The sequence below is a fragment of the Hippoglossus stenolepis genome, chromosome 13 (assembly GCF_022539355.2).
Source record: "Hippoglossus stenolepis isolate QCI-W04-F060 chromosome 13, HSTE1.2, whole genome shotgun sequence".
In the NCBI taxonomy this organism is placed as follows: domain Eukaryota; kingdom Metazoa; phylum Chordata; class Actinopteri; order Pleuronectiformes; family Pleuronectidae; genus Hippoglossus; species Hippoglossus stenolepis.
In genome coordinates this window covers 21712473-21730914 of record NC_061495.1, presented here as the reverse complement: position 1 = coordinate 21730914, position 18442 = coordinate 21712473, and the positions used below count along the sequence as shown (strand labels likewise).

Below are 18442 nucleotides of genomic sequence, written 5' to 3'. Positions count from 1 at the left end.
ATTGAGAGGCCAAACACAAAAAGCTGCAGCCAGAGCACGTCTGTTCTGCTCAGAGAAGAGATGAGAGGCACTTAGCAGGAATGGCTTGACTGGACCTTTAACTTCAGCTACAGGATCGGATAGTTTGTCGAGAGGTTCTGTCGGCAGCCATGAGCGCCCTCGGGAAGATCATCTTCTACAGGTGTGGTCAGGAGGTTTGTTCTCTCTGTGGGTGGTGATTACGTTCTGGGATCGTTCAGGGGTCTGAAGACATGTTCAACTCACTCACTACAGTTATACTTTTCTTGTTCTACAGTTACAGTTATTGGTTACTTTATAGATATCAGGTTATAACATATATTGTACTAGTAAAGATTGAAGAAGATCTTGTTTTCGCTTGTGAGCAGTGATGTAAATTCTTGTTATACGAGATGTAGCCGATCAACCAAAGGAACATTTCCTTTCTAAACTTCTAAGATAATAATAATAATATTCTAAATAATAATAAATTCAATTTATATAGCACTTTAAAGCTTAAGCACAAAATCTCTCAAACGCTCAAATTTTGTAACATGACAGTATATATATATATATAAATTGATCTAGAAGTATAACATTGTTATGAATAAAATACAATAAAACGTGCCTAACTCTGTGTCTGTACATTGATGAATGAATTTAAAAGAACAATACTGTTATAAATAAAATATAATAAAATATGATCAAATTAAACAAACTGTGCCTAACGAGATAAAAGTTACAATAATTGTGGCTTCAAGGAAAAAATTCTCCATCAAGGCAGTTGACCTTTAATTAAAGAAATTAATATGGTGCAATATAATTATAAAACCGAATCTCATGTGCTTCTATGAAAAAAGCTCATATGAAATAAGTGTAATTTAAATTTATAAAAACAATAAGAATTTTATAAAATGTATTAAACTAATTAAGCACATTATAAAACATTGTTTTATTTAAACAGTTCAAGGCCCAAAGAAAAAAGTATAAAAAATACTTCCACCACTAAGGGAAAATGCAGCTTAAGCACTTATGAAGCAGTATAAGCATTATTATAGTATAAGATACATTATATATATATGTCTGTATAACTATTAAGATATATTTATAAAACTGAGAAAACACTTTGTTGAAACTTCAACTTCATTCTAATTTTAATGTCAAACTTCAGGCGTACTTTTAGAGTGTTGAATATATATTTTAAATTAAGAAAATCTAAATGTTCTGCACCACTCCCACGGCCGGAGAAACGTCTGCTCTCAGCTTCTGTAAAGTTCATCTGCATGTTTCTTTGTAACTGAAACTCTCACTGTTTCCCCACTGTGATTTTCTTTGTGCAGCATGATAGCCCTCATCATTATATTCTCGGCCATCATCATCCTCATCCTCTCCCTTGCCTTCTCAAGTAAGAACCATGTGTTTACCGAGTGTCGGCCCCGTCAGGCCTGAGGGGAAACCTCAGTGTGTTCAGCACTTAACTGAACTTGTTTGTCTGAACTAAAGTACCATTCATTCTAATGGAGGACAGAAACCTGTTACGAGCATGTGTGTGTATGTGTGTAGGTTTGTGTCATGTTCACTTTAAGAAGGGATATTCTTCAACATGCACCACAGAACAATTAACGGGACCAGGAACAGAACCTGTGAACCTTCAAGAGATTCTTGGATTATTCTTAAATTTGCTTCAGGAACAAAAAACACAATCACCTTTCAGTAAATGTGATTGAAATCTGTCAAGGCCTCATCCCTGGATTTACTTTCTCTCATGGGTCTGCATGTGTCTGTCTCCTCGTCCCACATAGGCTCGTCTGCCGTGCTGAGCAGCAACACGGCGCCCATCGCAAACCTGGGCCAGGACACGCTCCTCAGCTGCTACCTTCTCACGCAGACTGTCACAAAGGTGTCGGTCACCTGGGAGAAGAAGGATCTAAGTGGAGTGGTTTACAAGTACAAGAACGGAGCTGCCAACCTGCAGGACCAGAACTCACAGTTCAAGGGGAGAACTCAGCTGTTCTCTGAAGCTTTGGTTACAGGGAACGCTTCCCTGCTGTTGAGGAACGTGAGGCAGAGCGATGAGGGCGAGTACACGTGCATCCTCAGCTCCTCTCACAGCGGCGGCACAGTCAACATTCATCTCCGGACAGCAGGTAGAACGACTCTTCTTTCCAGTCTCTCCGAGTGTTTGCTTTGGAAATTAAAACACTGTTGACACTTTGCCACAACTATTAAACATTTAAAAGTCATTAGGCAATATGGGATGTGGGCCATATCTGGGCCAAAACAACTTTGCTATGTAGGGAGCAGACTACTAACTGAATTTGGATGGATTTGTGATTTCAGCCTTCACAGCCCCCACATTCACACTTTCCAACAGTGTGCTGACGGCTCATGCCGGCAGGTGGTTCCCTAAACCTAACGTGACGTGGTTGAACCTGGATGACGAAGTCCTGCAGGGAAACACCACCATCTTAGTGAGCCCCAAGAAAATATACAGTGTTTGGAGCACCGTGCCAGTCACCAGCACCGACAGCTACATCTGCAGGATTGAAAACGACCTGGTGATCTCTGTCTCTACAGCAACGGTGACAGGTGATATTTTATATATTTTTATATTATCTTTTCATCCCTGTTAATTTGCAAGATTACGCAAAAAAACGACAATACAGGTTTCAAATAACTTGGTGGAAGGATGTGGTGTGGGTCAGGAGAGAGCCCATTAAAGTTTGATGCAGATCTGGATCAGGGGGAGGCTGCAGGAATAATACAACATTTATTTTATATTCATCATACAACAATACAACAGTTTAAATTTATAAGGAGTTATTTTATTAACTCATAAATTCCAAATCCATACTAAAAGAATCCTAAACAAAGAGATGAGATGAGAAGAAATATTGTAGTAAAAAAAAGGATTTTCTTTCATATTTTTCAGGTTCTGCTGTATCAGAGGAATCGTACTTCACCTTCAGTGCTGCTTCATCCCTGCTGGTGTCAGTTCACCTGAGTATCACGGTCACCGGCGTCCTCTTCATCTACAACCTGACCTAATTACGCACACGCAGACATACAGATGGTGACAAATTGAAGGAAAAACAAAGTTCAGTGTTAGTTCTAAACCGGCTGTGGTGATGCTGGTTGCAGTTTTCTTTCTGAAACTGTAAAAGTGACCTGCAGTAATTGACCTGCTTCTGGAGTCCACAGAACCTGAAGTAAAGAGCTGTTCACCTGTTTATTAAGTGTGGTGACGCTCGACTCACTACGCAAACTTATGATGCACAACGTCACTTACCTTGATGGGTCCCAGTCGCTGCTGCTACAGAGCGCTGGTCACCTGTTCATTCAAAGTTTATTAATATTGGACATATCATGTGTCCAAATCGCACCATATTCAATTCTGCACTTACTTGGGCCCTTAACAATTTACATGACATGTGTGAAGCTGATGAGATGAACGGTTGGCGAGATATGTGAGTCACATACAGACAGAGAGTAGATCTATTTTTATATCAAGGTGTGTTGAGGCTGTTGTGAGGCCACCTGGTGGTAACTTACTTATGTTGGTTTTTCCTTTAATTTGTCCCCTGTCTGAACATGAGATAAATATATAATATTCCCTCAAACACCCCAACCAGGTTGTATATATGTCATACTCTGTATATCGGTGTGTGCAGAAGAACTTAGAAATTCCAGTGTGAATGCTTAAAGCAGAAATCATTTGCCAAGCAAATTAAAATTCTATGAAAAGATGAATAAAAGATTAAAATGATGAAAAATGTAATTGTGGAAGCAAAGCTTGGAAGCTGAAAAGTGAAGCGAACAGCTGAAGCAGCTTTAAATTTCTGATAAAACAGCTGATGTGTAGAATCAAAACTTGGGAGAAGAGAAGAAAGCTGGAAGATGTCGTTGAATAAATGCAGAGACGGATGAAAAAAGACTGAAGAAAACGTGGAAGCTGAGAGATGATGCGGAAAACGGCTGAAATACAGAACAAAAACTTGGCCGGTGAAAGCTGAAGGAAAGACTGAAGCAATGCTTAAACTACAAATCAGCTAATTTAAATAAATTTTAATTTAAAAACGAAACACAGAAATCAGAACTCCGAAGCTGAGAGGTGAAGGATTACGACAGTGGATGGAAAATGGACAAAAAAACTAAGAAATGTAAAAGCAAAACTTGAAGCTGAAAGTTTAAAGAAACCGACGAGGTCACAATGAAAAACAGATGATATCAACTGAAAGACTTAAATCCTGCATTGACTGACTTCATGTTAATTCATTGTATAATTTATTATTATATTATTATATTTGTTGTTCACCACCTTACTGGTACCACTGCTACCTGGGCACAAACAGGAATTTATGTGTTTATTAAAAAAAGAAAACCACCGTAGAAAAGGATTCTTTTCTCTGTCGGTGGTGAAACAACAGGTCACAGAAAAACACCTGGACATGTTTTACTTTAAAAGTTCGAAGCCACATTTTTAAAAAGCAGCAGGAATTGTATATGTGTTAAGATGCTGAGATCACAAGCATCATTTTCACCAATAAACACATTTTATTCCTCTGATGTGTGTAATTTTTCATTATTGTGTGTGTGAACATGTGATAGTGGTCCATGCTTCATTCAATCCACCTTTATAAAGAGTGGTGTCATGACTGTTAGGAGGGTCAGAGGTCAGGAGCAGCAGAATTACTTTGCTGCATCACCTGAACACTCTGAGATTTCTGTGAACACGTCTGAGTGAAGAATCTCCCGCTGCCTTGTGCACGTGTGAAAGGCAACAAGTCTGGTCGTCCTCCTGCAGAGGTCAGGTCTGAAAATAGATTATGTGTTTAAATCCTTGTGTACGTGTACAGTGTGATGATTGTGTTTTATATTATAATTTTATACTGATATGAACCTACGAGACTGAAATAAATTAAAAACTCCACTGACCTGAAGAAGACGTGTTTGTCCTTCCCGCCAGTAGAGGGGGTCAGTCAGGGTCCCACGCTGCTACACAGGGTCCTGCAGGGTCTTTGAACCGCCGCTGAGAGGTTTCCTATTGGTCTGGAGGAGGGTGAGGTGTCATGTGTCCCACGGGACCGTGAACGCAGCACAGCAAACTTCTCCAGACAGATTTTTGAACTTTACAGAAGAAACTGAAACTTTGATGAGTGCAGAGGAGGGTTGTGTGTCAGTGGCTTGTTGTGTGTCAGTGGCTTGTTGTGAGTTGCGTGTCTCACCATGTCTGAGTGTGAGCAGACAGAGAAGCAGGATCCGTCTGAACATGGAGGAACCGGACAGTCGATGAGTCCTCTGGCAGTTTGTACCGTGTGTGATCGCTTGTTCCGGGACCCGAAGCTGCTGCCGTGTCTCCACACCTTCTGCTCGGACTGTATCGGGCAGCTGGAGCCTTTCTCCCGGCCTCTCTCCTCCCTCAGCCCGGAGCAGGAGCCGGACCGAGCCGCCGTCACCGTGCTCTGCCCGGACTGTGACTCCGAGGTGGACCTGCCTCCCTCCGGTCCCTCCGGGCTGAGCACCGACCACCTGGCGCTGGACGCCGTGTTCCTGGAGACTCTGCTGTCGGACCGACCGCTGAGCTGCGACCTGTGCGGGGAGGGAGGCTCCGAGAGCCGCTGTGAGGTCTGCTGCGTTAACCTGTGCGAGTTCTGCTGCCAGGCCCACAGGTGCTGTTCTACTCTATTCTATAATAATCTATCATATTCTATAATATTCAATTCTATTCTATAATAATCTATTCTATTAAATTCTATTCTACTCTACTCTATTCTATTCTATTCTATTCTGTTCAACTGTGTTAACCTGTGTGAGTTCTGCTGCCAGGCCCATAGGTACTGTTCTATTCTATTCTATAATAATATATCATATTCTATAATATTCTATTCTATTCTATAATAATCTATTCTATTAAATTCTATTCTACTCTACTCTGCTCTATTCCATTCTGTTCTGTTGTATTCTACTGTGAGGTGTGCTGTGTTAACCTGTGTGAGTTCTGCAGGTATTGTCTGTTCTAGTCTATTCTTTTGTATACTGATCTATTCTGTTCTATTCTATTCTATTCTATTCATTTTAACTTTTCTATAGTATTCTATTCTATATGAAACAGCACAAACAACATTTTGTTCAAATGTAGCTCTGTATTTATTTTCCTCTCTACTTTGCCTCTACAGGCGGACCTGTAGATTCTGTGTAATGTTCATTGTTTCAATTTTCTATATGAAAAATCTAAAATTGGAAAATAAATTTCAGAAACATCGGCAGATATGTATTTATTTTTCACTGTATTTGATTTAATGTTTCCTAAGATGTTGTTATCAAACCCTCATGACAAAGAAATGTACTCCAGGCTTGATATTTCAGAGTTTAACCATAAACTTTATTCTAAAATAAATCTGCAGGCGGCAGAAGCGAACAGCGTCTCACTCTGTTCAGGGTCTGGACGAGCTGAAGTCTCGTGGTCGTCTCTCCCGTCCCGTCCTCTGCCCCCTCCACCCCGGCCAGGAGCTGCGGCTCTTCTGTCAGCCCTGCGACCTGCCTGTCTGCCTGGACTGTGCCGTCACGCTGCATCGCGACCACCGCTGCTGTCCCACGCATGATGTCATCGATCGCCATGGAGACCGCATCCGAGAGCTGGTTGCCGGGCAACTGCGACCTCTCCTGGAGCGTCTGGAGGAGTCACTGCAGAAGGTGAATTTTCCCATTGAGAGTGTTCATCCCACAATCAGTCTTCAAACCATCCTCTAGAGGTCCCTCTTATATTTTCTTCCTCTCCTACAGGTGGACGTTTCCCAGGAGGCTTTGCAGGCACGGGTGGAGGCGACAGCCAATGAGGTGAGGGCGTTTGCACGAGGTTACGCCAGCGCTGTGGAATCTCACTGCCTGTCTCTGCTGCATCGTCTGGAGGAGCTCCGTGTCCAACGCAGGTACCAACCAAACACACAACATCTTAATATTGTCAAACACATATTTGAACTTAACACGATCTAAGTCAGCGCAGAATAAAACATTTGTTTATTAAGCAAAAACATAAACTGGGACTAAATTGAAGACATTATCAAAGGGTCTGACTCAAACTCCCAAAGAGGAGTAAAAGTTCTCGTTTGAGATTAACTTAAGCTGAACATTCACTGTGCGATTTTAGAAAGAATGTTGTTAAAGTCCAACTCAAACTGTACGAGTAAATAGTCTGCGATTAAAAATCCAAAGCTCAGGATGTATGTGCTCGCACTGTGGGATCTGATCATCAAAGGGATAGTTCACTGAGAAATGAAAATTCACTCACTATCTACTCCCCACTATGCTGGTGGAGGGGTGGGTGAAGTGTTTGAGTCCACAAAACACTTTTGGAGTTTCAGGGGTAAACAGTGTTGCAGCCAAATCCAAAACAAGTATAGTAAACAGGACCTCTTCTTCAAAAGTAAAAAAACTACAGAAAAAAACATAACATGCCTCCATACTGCTGATTTGGTGTCATCCAGGTGTCCGTAAGCCCTGACATTCAAATGCGAAAGAAAAGATAACTCTGTTATCTCTTTGCTGAATCAATTCAGAATCACTAGAGAGTCGGCAGATCGAGTCTGTGACGACTGAAGAATGTGAGATGTGGTTGTTTATATTATTTCTGAGGTAAAATCATGAATTTACAAGATCAAGTTGAAAAGTTATCTGTTGTGGATAAATCATAAAATAACGTGATCATGGTGAAAGTCACATTTTCCAGCCCAACATTAAAGATTCAATCAACTAATAAATGTTTTTTGAAACGCAATGCGACTTTGAGAAAGATTATGAAAGATTATAAAGATTTGAAATCACTACCACCAGTTTGTTATTCATGCTGTGTGTGTGCGACAGGAACCAGCTCCACCTGCAGAGGGCTCAGCTGAAGCAGGCGCTGCTGGACGTCCGAGGCAGCGTGGAGTTTGCGGAGAGACTGCTGGGCTCCGGCTCTGACGCTGAGATCCTGAGCGCCAAAGGAGTGACCCTGAGGAGACTGACCAGTCTGGTGGAGAGCAGCTACGACCCGCACCCAGCAACCGTTGCCCCAGACGACGGCAGCAGCATCTGCTTCATGCCCGGGGAGCCAGCGGGGGAGGTGGAGGGCTACCCGGTGGTCGGGGTCATCAGCTCTAAGACAGTGGACCTCAGCAAGTGCACCATTGAAGGGGAAGGTAAAGCCCTGATGAGAATATGCAAAATTCTTACATTTTACATTTTTACTTTGTAGTCTTCGACCAAACTTTAAATTACGAAGCTTTTGGCTGAAACTTAATGACGAGGGGCCTTGTTGGGGGGGGTTCTGACCACGATGTTGCAACAGTCTCCTGTACACAGCTGATAATATGTATTTAAGGGGCTTCCCCTGTAAATCAGTAACGTTGAGGATCTAAGTGTCACTGACTGAAAATAGTTTGTTTAGGTACTCAGCTGTTTTTAGAAATCACAGTTATTAGAGATTCACGTCAGAAACAACTGGCTTAGATGTCAAAAGGAAAGTATCACCGGTCTTATTCTTAAAAATGTTGACCTGCTTTTCTTAGTCATCTAAGTATTCAGGTTTGTAGGTGTGTGTGTGTGTGTGTGTGTGTTAGAGTTGAGGGGGGAGGAGTTGGAGAGTTGATGACTGACTCCACTGGAGCAGACCTTGTTATCTTCCTGGGTGTTTGGCTCAAAGACAGAAATTCCTTTGGGACTAAAGGAATGTTGAGGGGACTCAACAAGCCTGAAGGCCTAGCAGGGTTGTTTACATACAACAACACACACACACACACACACACACACACACACACACACACACACACACACACACACACAGTAAAAGAGAGAAGGGGAAGTAGAATCCAGAAGTGACATTGCAAGTGGCTGCAGGACATTTTCAAGCCACATGAATTATTTCTGTCAAAGACTCCAGGGTTTTAAAAAGGAAGAATAACACACCTTTACCTTGAGTGAAGGTGAATTTCAAAAGTTAAATTGTTGTTCCAGCACTTATTTTTGGTAGAATAACTGTTTGTACATTCACCCCGGCCACATGCAGTTAATTCACACACAAAAACTGTAACATATAAGATTTAAATGAACCAGGAACCAATGTTCTCCTAAATCTCCATCTGTGTCTGTGCAGTAAATCTAAAGAATCACTCACCAATCATAACACTCAATTATATATCAAAGGCATCATAGATGTCTGTAGTTACCACAGATATTTTCATAATTGAAAAATCCCAAACATTTGGTGCAATTTACTGCTTTATTCACACACTAAATTAAATATCTTTGATTGGACTAAATAAACAATTTGAAGACATAAACTTGTCCTGTAGGAGACTATGATGGGTTTTTCTGATATTTTATCAACCAAATTACAATTTGATTGTTTAAAAACATTAATCAAAATAATTCAAACATTATTGGAGATTAAGACCTTATTTACTACTGATTAAAGACAATGTAAAAATAAAGTAATATTGTCTCGTTCGATTCATGTATTCCTCTGTTATGTCTCCATAAATTAAAATAAGATAATCCTTTACTGCACATTCCAACAGCCACACACATAAGCACACACACTTAAGACTTGAATCCGCAGCGTCACTGCATCTGCTGAAACATCTGTATCTCCCTTGAATTCCTTTGTGCCGTTCAAGCAAACTTTTGCACCAGCTGCGTCTGGCTTCCTTTCCGGGGGCGGACAAGGGTCAGATCTGTGCAGTATGTTGACTATCAGAGAGCAGATATCACAGAGGCTTACTGACGATTATCCCCTCGCTGTGGGCTGAGAGGGTTTGAAGTGGTGGATTTGGACGTCGAGGCCGAGGCTCACAGGTGAAATGTGGTCCGGGACAGCTGGCTCTGTAATGGCGACAGCTGCTGGCTGCGCGGCTCAGGAAGCACACAGACATAGATTCCCAGATAGTTCACACCCATTAGCAGCAGCGATGATGGTATACTACAGTATTTCTAACCGTAGCACGTTAGCAGTGGCATATGGTCGTAACTGCTGTGTTTGAATCCTGTATTTTAAATAAATGTTCAAAAGAATGCAGCAGAAAAAAATCCTCTATCATTTAGAAAGTGGTATGACGAAACTATAAATACCGCCGTGCCTCTGCCAAACAGTGCTACTTACATTTGTTTTCCAGGTTCATATGACGTCACTGTGACCTTTGACCACTGCAATCCAATCAGTTCATCTTTAAGTCCAAGTGACGACTGGTCAAAATGTGAAGAAATTCCCTAAAGACAGACTGGAGATATCATGTCCAAGAGGCCAAAAGGCCACCTAAAAATTAGTCTGAAGTTCAATCTCTTACTTCCAGTTAAGGTAAATCCTTTTCATCATTTTCAACTTTGAGGCAGTTTGGGTGAGATCCTTTCTGTTTTATTACGATAACAGGTGCATGAAGAAATGTGTATAAGAGCGTGACAGCAGCCATGTTTTATCACCCAGCCTCACCACTGCTGTTCCTGGTCGTAAATCCCTGCTGTCATGTATCAAGCCTTCACAGACGAGGGGAGGTTATTATTTTTGGATAGAGACGTTCAGCAGTCACACAGTCAGGTGTTAAACACTGTCGGCCATGCGGTGCATTTTTTTGACTTTCTTGCTCAGCGCATCTGTGTGACCTCTCACCTTTGACCCCTCGTGGTCGCAGGTCTGCAGCGGGGCGAGGAGGGCGAACGGGGCCACTTCACCCTGGTGTGCCGGGACTCCGCCGGAGAGCAGTTGGCACGAGGTGGAGAACACGTGCTGGTCAGCGTCGTCCACAAGGAGAAGAAAAACTGGTGAGCGACGGGGACTTGTCAGCTTTGTCATAACTTTCAGGTTCAGTGGGGCAGGAAGAGGCCAAAATTCCACATGCAAAAACTTGAATGATGCTATAATTTCATAAAAATATAGATTTCTGTTTCTTTCAGCTCTGTGGAGACGACAGTGGTCGACAACAGCGACGGATCGTACAGCGTTTCATTCACACATGAAAAGCCGGGAAGCTACTCAGTGTGGGTTTGTGTCAGAGCTCAACACGTCAAGGTAAAAATATCAACCTAACACGTTTGTCAAAATAAAATATGAGAACACAGGGAATAAATCCGTAACCGTAAAACACTTGTTCTTGATTACTTTGCATCTTGAAATAGTTTAAATTGAAGCTCAGAACTGTTGAGTTCATCCTGACGACGTGACAGCTCTTAAAGGTAAAGCCCAAATAATATATCGCCCCCTGGTGGCTGGCTGCAGTATAGGTCAGAAAAGGCCTCCTCCATGTCAATAGATGGGCCATGGACCAAACCAAGAAGTCAAAGTACACGTTGAATACATTTTTCTCAAAGATAGTTTCTTTCTTTTTAGCTAGTTCTTTTATTGATGAAGTTATTCAATGCTATAGAAACAGGGTGATACGTCATGATTGACAGCTGAGACCGACTATCGATTGGTCGAGCATGTGTCTTGGCGGTACCTCGATACCGTGGGGGTCCCATGTGACTGCAGCTTCGTATTCAGGATATTTTGGCTTTGAGAATGGAGACACGTTGATTCTCTTTTTCTCTTTATCTTTGATTGTCTGTCTGTCTGCTGAGATGTTTGGTTTTTAAAAGACACTTTGACGTCCCGAGTTCTGAGAATCTTTCTGCTCTTATCTCATGTTGGTTTCTGTCGGCCTGGACCAACAGACAGACACACGGCAACCGACTGACTCTCTCCTCTCCTTCTGCAGGGTTCACCGTTTATTCTGAACGTGCAGAGGAAGATGAGGCGACACAGCGGGACGTTCCACTGCTGCTGCTTCTGCTCCAGCGGAGGAGCCAAGGAGGCTCGATGTGGCTGCCCAGGAACCATGCCAGGTACACGGAGGAGATCCTGATCAGAGGGAGACTGAGCGATTCTTCATATTTTATAGTTGAACCATAACTTTTATTATTTATAACCACAAATAAAAAGAAAACACAAATGCACATCTTTTCTGTATAGTTTAATCTGTGAAATAAAAGTTTTCTTATTTGCAAACACAGACACAGTTTGTGAAAGACTCATATCAGCAAATAGATCATATTTCTCAGGCTGCAGTTTCTGATCCTCTGTCCTGATCTTGCAGGAGGATTTAAAGGCTGCGGTCACGGTCATAAGGGACACCCCGGGAAGCCTCACTGGTCGTGCTGTGGCAGCACCACCGAGCAGTCCGAGTGTTTGCCTCCGAGCGTGCTGGCTGCGGTTTCTCCCCGTGGCCACCTGCGAACCGTGGAGCTCTGAGGTGACGCAGAGACGAGACCCGTCGGGAGGATGCACGTTAACGGAGGTTGGGCGGCAACGAATGGTCAGAGTTGCGGGGGGACGCAAGGGAGAGGTTGCTGGTGTGAATCTTGAGCGGGTTCGAAAAGAAAGTGACGCTTCAAGGATACAGTGACTGAGGCAGAACGTCCAGGTCTGTGTCTTTGCCCCACGTCATTATCTGGTGTCACAGACTCGACAAGGAAGGACAATATGACAACTCACATGTTCTCGAAGATGGGTTCTGTCATTTTTAGGTCGTTGTTATCACACTGATTTATTGGTTTTGGATTAGTTTGCTTTTAATTAGTTATTTGAGGCTATAAAACAAGGTGAACGTCATGATTGACAATGGAGACTGATTCGTGATTGGTCGAGGGCATGATTGGTCTCACAACTCTGGCTCCACCTCCCGATCCTTACGGCACAGACTCTGGCTACAAATGACGTCCAAAAAACACAAGATGGCAGCGTTGGTATCCAGGATAATTTGCCTTCATTTCTAGGTGAAAAGATCTGGAAACACTGACCTGGAAGGAGCCGTCAGTTTCCTCTCAGAATACAAAGTCATTTGTCTCCAGCACTGACCACAAACCTCCAACCAGCCACTTATTGCCTCTGTATATTTCTGAATATGCCTTATCTGTAGTGTGAGTACAAATACATATATAGTATATATAGTATATATTTTTCTTTGTAAAAGATGAATAGTAAAGTAGATTTATAGAAATCTTAAACATGAAGATGAACTTTTTTTCATTTGTGTTCCATTATCTTTACAATGACAATAACAGGGAGCGTCTCTAACACTGTGACTTTGTTGCTGCTGTTCACATTTTTTAATATTTCCATTTTGCACTGACTTTACATTCGTCTATCTGTTCAACACGTGAGTCTTTTCCAGATTTTGCCAGTTTAAATTCTGGAAATTTGTGCCTGTACAATGAAATAAACATTTTTCACTTTTGAATTTCTGCTTTGTCCCTTGAGAGAAACAAACAAATAGGGAATTGTTGCTTTTTTATTTTTGCAGATATACCCTTAAAAAATAAAGTAACAAATAAATGAAAATTAACAAAATTTAAATATTATAATACTTTAGTACAATAGTATTTAAGGTACCATGTCTTAAGGAACATAAGAAGTTATTGAAGTCTGCTATTGTCAGTGGTGATGGCTCTTCATAAACCATTGCACTACAGCCAGGTACATCACTTTTTTTGGTCCCCTGGAAACATTTCCTGTGTCGTTTTCTGTATTTGCAGCACGTTTCTGTATTTACATGTGTAGTGACTTTTTTCAGCGCATGTTTCTTCAAATTGATGAAGATGTTTTTTCTATTTGCATGTGTTTTCTTAATTTGCTGTGCGTGAGAAGTGTCAGCACATTTTCACACTTCTCAGTAGCACCTCCACAGTTTATTGAGCCTGATAGTTCCTCTCTGAACCAGCAGGTGGCGTGAGAGAGCTGTTTTTCTCCCCGCCTGCTCCTCCAGATATAATGATGTTGTCCCTCAGCTTGTGACACAAAGTTCTTTGTGCTTGTCTTTTACAAATCACTCATAATCAGCGTTCTCACAAGTCATCTGCAGCGATGCTCCGAGGCTCCTGATGAATCCTGCATCGTCGCTGAAAAACGTCTTAAGCGCTTTAAGATTGACTCTCCATGAAAATTTGATGAACGGGGACCTGTTCCACTGGAAACTCATCACAGAGGAGGTGGCATCAGCAATGTCAGAGGTGTCACTCCTTAATCAAACACAGTAACAGCTCAGTCACTGCAAATTGGAAACGAGCTATTAACTGATTCAAGTGGCGGTCCACGCCTGAAGGAGAATGTTTACAACTGGAAACTGGAGGTCACTGAGGGGCGCACACACACACACACACACACACACACACACACACACACACACACACACACACACACTTCCATAAGGTGACGGCAAAAGATGATGGAGTGTATCAAACCCATACCTTTATTATTGATTTCCCACTTTCTTCACTTCCTCCCTACTTTCAGTGAAGTTGTGGCTACTGGGCTGGCGGACACACACACACACACACACACACACACACACAGAGACACACTGAGTTGAACAATGACAGTGCACTCCTGTGCACCCCAGAGAGAAGAACTCACGCCAGATCTCATAAACCTCCTTCACCCGCCATTGAGCTCTGGAGTAATGTAGCTTGTAATGGAGAGATCATGATACAATATTGTCTCAGACACGAGACTTGTCTTTTCTTGTGTTTAATCTTTTATCTTTGGTGCTTTTTATATTTCCACGTTCAGCACTGGAAGAGCCTGTATTTCTGTTTTCAGCATCCTCACAGGAAACTACAAGGAAAGAGTAAAAACTACAGAGCCACATGAAAACATATGATAAGAATAATAATTATAATGATTTTTTTTTTACATATGAATTATCTGGGGACATCATACACTGCATATGTATATGTGGTTTATCACATTCAGCATTATACATTAATTCAGGTTGTTTATAAATTAGATATTTCCCATGTGAAATCAATACTAACTCTGTGTTTTACTGTATTTATTCATTTTTTCTCTCATGCAAACAAACATTCCACAGTCCCTTTTAAAGCAGAAGTTAAGAAGGACCACATGGGACAGTGAAGAGGGAAGTAAAAGAGACAGAAGACAAGATAAAGAAAAACAAACAAATAAAGATTGAAGTAAGAACTATTTCAAAAGCCCCCAAATATTGACTTTCGGAGACTTTTGCAAAGCTGCTCCAGAGTCGATCTTTAGTTTTCAGTCTTGAGCCTGAATCATCCAGAAGACCAGAGTCTCCTCCCTGAGGTCAGAGGTCATTGTCACTCTTGTAAGTACAGGAGGCTCAGAGTATACTATTCCCTGTGTGTCGACAGTACAATTTTTAAATCAACTGTAATATGGGATTATGTTTGATTTTTGTCTCTTGGAGTGGAGATATGATATGAAATGATTTGGGAGTTTACCTCCAGAAGATTAAGTTTTGAAGCTGATCAGTCAAAGGTCAACAAAAATATGGTCTGAAAAACACATCTTTCAAGACTTTTTCAGAATCAGAAAAATATTCCTCATAATCTGATGTCATATGACAAGCTACGTCATGAAGAAATCAGAAAATGGCATCATGCATCTTTTCTTTATGCTACAGTTAAGGCAATTTTATTTAAGTTTCAAGTTTCATTTGTCATGTGCAAGTCAACACAGGGTTGACAGTACAATGAAAGGTGTTGGATGAAAAGAAACATTCTAATTACCTTAGAATAAAATAAAAGCAAAGTAGAAAGAACTTAACATAAAAAATTTAAAGTAAAATACAATATACCACTAAAAAAAACTACATGCATACAAAGGTGCATGGTAGCATTTGAGGAAGCAAATGTAATGACGACTTTAAACTGTATGATATGTTTATGAATAAGTTATTGCACATTTACAAAGCGCGAGTGAGAACAAGCAGGTGAACAGATATGAAGGTTGTTGGACATGACTAAAAGTTTAGAAGCCTGATGGCCTGGTGAAAGAAACTGTTCCAAAGTCAATCATTTACAAAGCACCTTTCATACACAGAGGTAGATTCAACGTGTTGTACGGGGATATTAAAAAATATTTTTTTTAAAGCACAGTTTAAAACATCTTTCAAGCAAAATAAAAGGATCTACAGGCCTCTATACAGGACCTAAATTTTATACAGATCTAAAACAATAATTTATGGTCATTTGATGTCAACCAATGCATTAAGTTTTCAAACCAATTTTTCTGCAGCTTATTTGGATCAAATTTGTCATCATATGGTATAAATGATCTCATGATGATGTCATTATTAAATGGCACGATAATGATTTCAATAGAAAGCCCTGTGTGATTGGGGTATATGAAGCACATGTAAATGTTCCAAACATTGGTCAAAACTGGATTAAATGGTGTAGTTGCCCACTCATTATAAAACCTATAAAAAGGAATTAGCTTTGAAACTGGGACAAACCTACAACACGTATAAAAGAGTAAGAGACATAAAGGTTTGCTGACGGAGATGCACGTAACCCACACACAGCATCATATTACCTCAGTGTTGTGATCCTCAGTGCATCCTCGCTTTGAAAGACACCTAATCTCCCGGCTGCAAGAGAGCACCACCGGCTTCCATCACTGTCACGGCAACACACGCACACACACACATACATTAAAGGTCACCTGAAACTCACACTGGCTCCAGCGTTATGAACACACACTGTCACAGTAATTCTCGTCTCAGAATCCCTGTGTATTGAGTTGTGAATAATTCACCTTTATTTTTTTAAATTACTGTGGAGTCAATAATTCACAGACATCACAGGCTTTAGTTTCTGGGGCGAGTTATGTAAGAAAAGCAAATCCTTCTTTTACTGTGTTATTTTGTTTCTTTCTCTCTCCTTCACATTATGGGGGCTTGTCTTCCTTGTGGGGACAAAAAGCAAGATGTTCGGCCTCAGTTATGACAGTAAAACACTTACTGGGCTCTAAATGGAGTTCAAACCAGCTCTCATGCACTGCTGACGGAGAATTACGAGCTCCGTGGTTTTTAAACCGGATGTCCTGATCCTGATGAGGGACAAGCTACACACAAAAAACAGCATTGCACTTAATAAAAACTATAAATGACCCAGCTACTGGACACAAAATATATGAGATTGATTTGTATTGATAAAAATAGCAGAAAAATACAAACATTGTGTCTGAAATAGTTATTTTGGGGCCAGAATGTGAGTTTCTGAGGCCATTTGCTCAGAAAGACTTCTGCAGCCTTGTCTTTTTGAACTGGATATTGTCCTTTCTCTCCCCTGAGTCACCTCAGAATGTTTCTCTAACAATATAAATATGATGAATTAATGAGGATGCAATATGAAATATTGAAAGTCTGGTGTCGGCCAGAGCTGCAGCCTGTGTGGCAGCAGTGATGGTGTCATTGTCAGTGGGTCAGAGCGATTCAAGTTCATCTTACTCCAGCTGCTCCATGGATTGTCCTGTATATGCATTTCTAATGTTTAAATACAACATCTGCATGTTCTGTTCCCTTAACCTCTGATGTCGATTTTGTCTCCTTCAGAAAAGTGAATTTGAGGTTTCTCATCTCAACTAATTTCAGGGGTTTATTCTAAATTGACTGAAAGACATCTGCTCTCATTCAATGATGACTGGTATTAAGGTACAATTCCCTTCTAAATGTAATGTACTGTCTGGAGCTTTGCAGCAAATTACATTAGCTATTTTATATTTCTCCTTCAAAAATGGGGTGAAACATCATGACTGACAGCTGAGACTCACTTGTGATTGGTCGAGCTTACGCGTCCGCGGGACCTCGATAGCGCTCCTGCACAGACACAAAGTTTGATAAACTTCTATGAAATCTACTGGGAGATGCTGTGAAAGTCACTTAATGTGCATCCAAACAAATATCGACTTTGTGTTGTTAAAGTCTTTATTTCAATTAAGCCTAATTGCAATAATACAGAAGTTAGTTTGAACATAAACTGTACCATAGCGTTTGTTCGGTAGATAAGTATCACTGCACAAAGAAACATGCTCCACTCGTGTGCACGGACAAGGTTTATCTACCCATCATGCCACACTCTCTGCAGGGACTCATGATCCCCGTTCATGTCACTGCATTGCACCATGAACTGGAATGTCAAGAGTGGGTCACGGGGACACTTCTTTGCAGTTATTGCCACCAGAGCATGGGATTGACACTTTAGAAACACACACACCCATTTCCTTTACGGACACATACATGGGCCTCTGTCCACCAGAGCCAGAGGTTGTAGTCGACCTTGTCTCCCACTGACTGACGTGTTCCCTCAGATGCTCTGCTGCGGCACGTCATGCACAGTGTTGAAACTGTCATGATTTACCATTTCATTCTATCAAGGAAAGAGCTGAAGGACAGGAGGCAGCTGTTGGTTCTGTATGGCAGCTGGAAGATGACGTCTTATGTGATGCCAAGGCAGAAACAATTTGTGATTGGTTTTCTGCTTATTCTTTGCACTTTCCACAAAAGCATACAGAACGAGAGATTTGTCTTTGCAGGGTTGTTCTTTTTGGGTGAAGAATCCGTGATGAATTCTTTCCAGTCCAGCAGTCCATCCCTCTGACAAAGATAATCACAGATGCATT

The 18442-nt window shown here is 41.3% G+C and overlaps 2 protein-coding genes and 1 long non-coding RNA gene across 4 annotated transcripts; 2 read left to right on the top strand and 1 right to left on the bottom strand.

Annotated features, from left to right (window-relative positions):
- Window positions 1-4560, top strand: vtcn1 (V-set domain containing T cell activation inhibitor 1). 2 transcript variants are annotated; one of them, XM_035175223.2, is made up of 5 exons: window positions 1-181; window positions 1338-1402; window positions 1800-2144; window positions 2338-2586; window positions 2930-4560. In XM_035175223.2, the coding sequence occupies exons 1-5, from the start codon at window positions 150-152 to the stop codon at window positions 3043-3045; spliced, it is 807 nt and encodes a 268-aa protein (XP_035031114.1). In that variant the 5' UTR covers window positions 1-149; the 3' UTR covers window positions 3046-4560. The 2 variants fall into 2 exon arrangements, with proteins under 2 accessions (XP_035031114.1, XP_035031115.1); XM_035175224.2 differs by having other exon boundaries at window positions 19-194.
- Window positions 4532-5339, bottom strand: LOC118120374. The gene is made up of 3 exons (XR_004698206.2): window positions 5223-5339; window positions 4933-5046; window positions 4532-4810 (listed from the first exon to the last, which is right to left on the bottom strand). It is a non-coding gene; the product is annotated as an uncharacterized LOC118120374 (long non-coding RNA).
- trim45 (tripartite motif containing 45) lies at window positions 5040-13237 on the top strand. Its single transcript, XM_035175221.2, has 8 exons — window positions 5040-5666; window positions 6402-6690; window positions 6781-6926; window positions 7858-8174; window positions 10659-10788; window positions 10921-11035; window positions 11721-11847; window positions 12099-13237. The coding sequence occupies exons 1-8, from the start codon at window positions 5224-5226 to the stop codon at window positions 12251-12253; spliced, it is 1722 nt and encodes a 573-aa protein (XP_035031112.2). The 5' UTR covers window positions 5040-5223; the 3' UTR covers window positions 12254-13237.
- The last annotated feature ends 5205 nt before the right edge of the window (window positions 13238-18442 follow it).

What these genes read in the sequence shown, in the direction of transcription:
- vtcn1 (XM_035175223.2), top strand. Translation starts at nt 150, where the DNA reads ATGAGCGCCCTCGGGAAGATCATCTTCTACAG. An exon ending in GGGAAGATCATCTTCTACAG is followed by an intron (nt 182 to 1,337) that starts GTGTGGTCAGGA and finishes TTCTTTGTGCAG; the next exon opens with CATGATAGCCCTCATCATTA. An exon ending in CATTCATCTCCGGACAGCAG is followed by an intron (nt 2,145 to 2,337) that starts GTAGAACGACTC and finishes TTGTGATTTCAG; the next exon opens with CCTTCACAGCCCCCACATTC.
- trim45 (XM_035175221.2), top strand. Translation starts at nt 5,224, where the DNA reads ATGTCTGAGTGTGAGCAGACAGAGAAGCAGGATCCGTCTGAACATGGA. An exon ending in TCAGAGCTCAACACGTCAAG is followed by an intron (nt 11,036 to 11,720) that starts GTAAAAATATCA and finishes CTCCTTCTGCAG; the next exon opens with GGTTCACCGTTTATTCTGAA. An exon ending in CTGCCCAGGAACCATGCCAG is followed by an intron (nt 11,848 to 12,098) that starts GTACACGGAGGA and finishes CTGATCTTGCAG; the next exon opens with GAGGATTTAAAGGCTGCGGT.